General features: G+C 41.7%; 1 protein-coding gene across 1 annotated transcript; it reads right to left on the reverse strand.

Moving 5' to 3' along the window:
- Nucleotides 1-1,949: 1,949 nt before the first annotated feature.
- LOC128745534 (uncharacterized) lies at nucleotides 1,950-4,928 on the reverse strand. Its single transcript, XM_053842609.1, has 5 exons — nucleotides 4,893-4,928; nucleotides 3,433-4,830; nucleotides 2,759-3,369; nucleotides 2,333-2,352; nucleotides 1,950-2,032 (listed from the first exon to the last, which is right to left on the reverse strand). Exons 1-5 carry the CDS (start codon nucleotides 4,926-4,928, stop codon nucleotides 1,950-1,952), a joined length of 2,148 nt encoding a protein of 715 aa, XP_053698584.1.
- Between the last annotated feature and the right edge of the window lie 730 nt (nucleotides 4,929-5,658).

Consider the following 5,658-nt stretch of genomic DNA (forward strand, 5'->3'; position numbering starts at 1 on the left):
ATCAGCTCGGAAGTCGAGCAGCCATTGAATGACCATAATGGCTTTGCTTTTCTTTTTGTGTCATTTCAATAAGGTTTTGCACGGGCGAGCATAACCTCACTTCTTTGACGTCTATCAGTGGTTTGTTTACGTGGACTTAGAACATGGGTTAACAAGTTGAAACTGAATATTGCTTAAAGGCCTTAACGGCAGTCAGCAAAGCACAAAAACTGCCATTCCGAGTAGTTTGGAGGGCGACACTGCTGGATAATACGCTTTTAAAACGTGTTACTCCAATTTATGCATATCGCTTTCACCTAACAAATAGTAAACAAACCACGAGTGGATGTCAGATGGGTGAATTGCGTTCATTCCGGTTCATTCGTGACGTCACCTTGCAAAACCTTATAGCCTTTACATGTTAAGATGGTATAGCACTATGCAACCGCTACCTCTCTGTCTTGCAGCAGCAGTAGCAGCCACAAACACAAGCTTGGTGAACGTGATCGTCGTCCGTGCCTGGAAAGCAAAGCTGTCACACGGATAATGTATGAGAAAATGTTTACTTAAAAGTTTCTGTTCATTTTCACTATGTAGCAATTATAAAACAAACTTTTCAAGAAAGCTGCAAAATTACTGCATCTTTTATGAATCGAATGGTATGCGAACCATCAAGATCCGTTACAAATTGGAAGAGCTATTAGCGATCAAAATCTTTCATTCTTTCGTGACGCTGGCTTCAATCCAAATGACACCCTGCGGTAAGACGTAGTTCTACGTCAAAAAATCGCGTAAAAAGCGACTTCAGTGGACCTTTTCGAAAAATAAAAGTCTGTGTTTTGGGTAAAATGCTTTATTCATCTGCAACGCGACGGCTTTTCGGTAGTCGTTTTAAATGATACTTCATGCTTGGTTGACGTGTCGTAGTCGGCTTTATTATACTAAACGCAAAGTAAAATGTTTCTTCCTACGCTATGTGTTGTGTCACATCGTAATTCTCACTTCGTTGAGAATTATCGAATAAATTTACTGAAGGTTTAGAGCAGCTTTCTATACACGTTGCTCGATCAGGAAATTCGCATACTTGCAAAGTCGGGATGAAGTGGAGCCCAGGTGGACAAGGCCTGTCAAATTATATTGAATTTTGAATTAAATTAGATAAACGATTACTGTACTGAACATAAGTGAATATAATTATCTATACTTAGTCTAATTTCTATAAAAAAAAAAGTAAAACCTTTTTCTAGATGCTCTGTACACCCTCAAATCGCGCGCGCACCCTCGCTGATGATCCTAAATGACCAAAATGTTATGCAAGACGCGCATTACGGTTGAAATACTGACATTCTTTAAATTACGACTAGTTTGAGCTTAGGTCCCCCTTTGCCCCTTTATTAAAGTTTAAATGCATTGACTTTAACCTTTGAAACAAAAAAAGGAAGTAACTGATGAATTGCATGAGTCGTTGTTGAGATATTAGATATAAAATATAAGATAAAATCACTACATAAAAAACACTGCTTTTCACTACATTATCCACTAATACTGAATCATGACTTAGTATTCGATTTGATTCATACAACTCCGATATAAATTAAGCCCAGCATATACCTTATATATTGGGAACCTCGATCACACATGATGTACTGACTACAATTCCATGGAACGGGGAGCAATGTTAGCACGTGTTCGGTTTCAGTCGAACCATATTCAGGACACTTTTCTATCTCACATTTATCCTGTCCATTAGCCGATAAAAACAAACTTACGATTACAAGTAGAATAGTGAAAAAATTTACTAGTGTCATGGTCCAATAACTCAGGGCAATAAAGAACACGATTTCTTTCGATACTTCTCAGCGCAATAAAGTATGTAGTTTTCTGCATGACAATTTATAGAACACTTAACAAATGTGTGCGCACATCGATAATAAATATCTACCCAGATAATAGGATCTGCAATCAGCACTTCAAAACGGGTGGTTTTCGCGATTCGCATATAGATAATCAAGCGCTGCCAGAAATGCTCGATAGTTTACTTCCTGTCTGCATCCTTGACGCAAAAAAATAAACAATCAGTGTGTAATGTTTTAATAAATCAGTTGTTTTACCTATTGGAACAGCGAAACACTTGCAAAGTATTTATTTTGAAACGATGATTCTACAATTGATGAAGGGACGGTAAGGGAAAGTAATGAAGAAGGATTTTTTCGGGAATGAAGGGGAAGGGTGGAAAGGAAGGGGGGGGGGGTAATAGGTAGCTATGGTTAACAAGTTGTCGTTGTGACTCCTATCTTTTGTCCAATGCTGGAAGGTGCATGGGTCGAACCAAGTTGTAATCAGAGATTATAACCGGATTTGAACCCACAACACCTGCCAGGGCGTGTCGCTCACTGGTACCCGTGTACCTTTGAACCACAGAGGCGCTGGACTCTAGCGCCTCTGTGGTTCAAAGGTACACGGGTACCAGTGAGCGACACGCCCTGGCAGGTGTTGTGGGTTCAAATCCGGTTATAATCTCTGATTACAACTTGGTTCGACCCATGCACCTTCCAGCATTGGACAAAAGATAGGAGTCACAACGACAACTTGTTAACCATAGCTACCTATTACCCCCCCCCTTCCTTTCCACCCTTCCCCTTCATTCCCGAAAAAATCCTTCTTCATTACTTTCCCTTACCGTCCCTTCATCAATTGTAGAATCATCGTTTCAAAATAAATATTAATATATGCCTGACCGCATTTCAAGGTCATGACTAAAGTCACGAGTTTGGTCAACTTGCAAAGTACTTCAAACTCTCGGCTTGATATGGTCGTATGCAAGTCACGTGCGGCAAACGAGCGTATGAGCTGATTACGGTTCACTACTCCAAGCCGCTGGCGGTCAAAGTCCTGAAATAATGACCGCAAATTGGACACACAATCTGCAAGACACGCCAACTTTTGCAATGTCTGAGAAAGAATGGTACGTTCTTCAAAGTTCAAATGATTGTGGGGACCATCCTCAGAAGGAAAGTGCTGTAACGGAACCAGCAAAGGGGCTTTCTCCAGGTGACATTGGTAGTCAACCTCGGCAACAGTGTCGCAAAAGCGTTTGTAATCCACCGTTTCGCATAGCGGAGTCTTGAAAGTCTTTATGAGCGTACAGACCTCAGTTGGCGCCAAGTCTATGGAAGCGGATGATAAGCCACGTTCGAATTGATCAGCAGTTATACGGAAATGACTGAGCAGGTCGAAGCCACGCATCGAATCAATGATGCGTAATTTTCTGCGAACGACCTGTCCTTTGACTTTGGCGAGAACGCGTACTATATCGCACTCATGCGGATGAGGTATCGTCTTATTGCCTGTAGCATTAATTGCTGCTAAACGCGGCTGTAGATCTTGATACTAAATGCGTAAAAATGATAGGATTTGAGAATAACATATTATTTACCCAGAAACATAACTTACCGCTGCATTGGTTGGTGGCGATGGATCAACATCTCTCATAAACCTCACATAATCGAATCCAAAGTCATCGCCATATCGCTGATTAAGAGCATACTGTTGTTCTTCCGTAATTTTTACTCCTGCCATCGATAGTGCTTCACCAACTTGGCTTCGTGTAATCTGTCCATTACGATGAGGATCGAAATCTTTGAATATCGGAATTATCAAAATCCGCCTATTTCCCACCAGCGTTCGAATACACCCGACTACATCTTCCCCTAGGTCGCGATATTCCTGCATCTGCAAAGCACCTTCACGCGGTAACGTGCGGATTTCCTCCGGAGGCGAATCAATGGTCTGAAAAGGACCTTTATCCAAATTCTTAATTGTAAACACTTCATCCACATCATCCGTGAACCGTTCCCACCGTATCCTGTTAGCATCTCTCGAGTCCTGGTAGTGGTCGCAGATTGTCCTTATTTCGCAGTCGGTCAGGGGGAGTCGATGAAGTCCGGATAGCCCAATTGCATCCATGGAGCGAATAAACTGACTTCGGCTAATCCATCCACATCCCATAGCATCGAACTGTTCGAAAAATTCCCGCGTGCGTACCCGATTTTTCCAAATATACTCTTTAATGCGAAGCATCAATGCCTCGAACTCTCGCGATTCCCGCGATGGATACAAGCATGGATGATACGCGGTATCTTTGCAAAGTATTTGCGATAAATCTACTACACCAACTTCCGGTCTATCAACTTTTGGCAGTTCAACAGTGATGATTTTTGGAGGAACATTGTCATCACACTGTCGATCCAATGGGCCTCGACTGTCGAGATATCTAGAAACTTGGTCAATTTCATCAACAAACGATTCGTAATCAATCTTATAGCTGTCATTGGTGAATCTTTTGAACATGAGCTCCCACTCGTATTGCCCAAGAGTTATGCCCAGAAAGTACAGCACGCGTTTGAAATAGCCAGCAGTAACCGAACCACCATTCTGAGCAATCAGATCGTAGTCTTCAAAATATGGTCGAAGAACTTGCTCTCGGAAACGCAACGACTGGGCAATACCCATTAGCACTAGTGCCAACCGACGATGCTCGCTAGCGGACAGTATATGATGGGTCCGCAAGGATTTCAAACCATCGTCATCTATCAGGTCAAGAAACTGCCGATAAGCAACTCCTGCCGAATCAGGCGTTTGAAAGTATTCTGCCAGCTGACAGATTTCGGTTCCACACAGGCATTCCCTCAGTATGCAGCTTAGAACGTTGACAAACTCATAGCCCTGTATGAACCCGGATAAACATGGGTCATGCTTCTGGAAAAACTGTCGCAGCTCCGAACGCTTCTGTGTGTCAAGCAAGCGGCTTATTCGATTGCACACCTTCCAGACACACAGTGTTAGATCATTCTGAAAAGATTTGTGAATTAACTTTTGAGAGTTACTGTTTGCTTCACTTTCCATGCTTGTACCTCCTTGTTCGGATTGTTCTGGCACGGAAGATTCATTGCACGGCTTATATAGATAATTTGATAATCGAAATTTTGTTTTACTGGATAAAAAATTTGACTGATAGAAACGCTTTTTCATTCACGGCCTACTGAAATATCATCCGTCGCTATAACTGTTATGTTAGGCTATAACCACAAACTATAGTTTGTGCTATAACGTTTAAAAATACCCCATCCGTTTTGGTCATACCTCATTAATATAAACAATAAATTAGTTTAAACATTTAATAGTAGACGTCCCGAATTTTCGTGGAAATGAGGAAAATGTTCTAACTCTATTACCATAATACTACGATTGACTACGATCCTATTTCATATACGCCGACGCTTATCTCAGTGCCTAAATTGGACTTTGCAAATATGTACATCTCATACCTCGCGGAAATTTTCAATACGACCTTTGTATGAGTTTTTTAACAAAGCTGACTAATAGTACTAGCAACCGATTCACGCAACGTGTTTAAGTGCATTTGCATCGCCATGATAAGCGGAAGAGGATTCTATAACATTAGCCCGAATACCACTAGCCCGAAAACCACTAGCCCGAAAGCAACTAGCCCGAATAACACAAGCCCGAATGTAACACATGCCCGAATGTAACACATGCCCGAATGTAACATAAGCCCGAATGTAACATAAGCCCGAATGTAACACATGCCCGAATGCAACACATGCCCGAATGCAACACTAGCCCGAATATAACACTAGCCCGAATGTAACACAATCC

Source organism: Sabethes cyaneus, chromosome 1, assembly GCF_943734655.1.
Source record: "Sabethes cyaneus chromosome 1, idSabCyanKW18_F2, whole genome shotgun sequence".
In the NCBI taxonomy this organism is placed as follows: Eukaryota; Metazoa; Arthropoda; class Insecta; order Diptera; family Culicidae; genus Sabethes; species Sabethes cyaneus.

What these genes read in the sequence shown, in the direction of transcription:
- LOC128745534 (XM_053842609.1), bottom strand. Translation starts at nt 4,928, where the DNA reads ATGAATCTTCCGTGCCAGAACAATCCGAACAAGGAG. An exon ending in GAGTTTGAAGTACTTTGCAA is followed by an intron (nt 2,353 to 2,758) that starts GTTGACCAAACT and finishes ACGCCCTGGCAG; the next exon opens with GTGTTGTGGGTTCAAATCCG. An exon ending in GTGTTGTGGGTTCAAATCCG is followed by an intron (nt 2,033 to 2,332) that starts GTTATAATCTCT and finishes TTTTGCGTCAAG; the next exon opens with GATGCAGACAGGAAGTAAAC.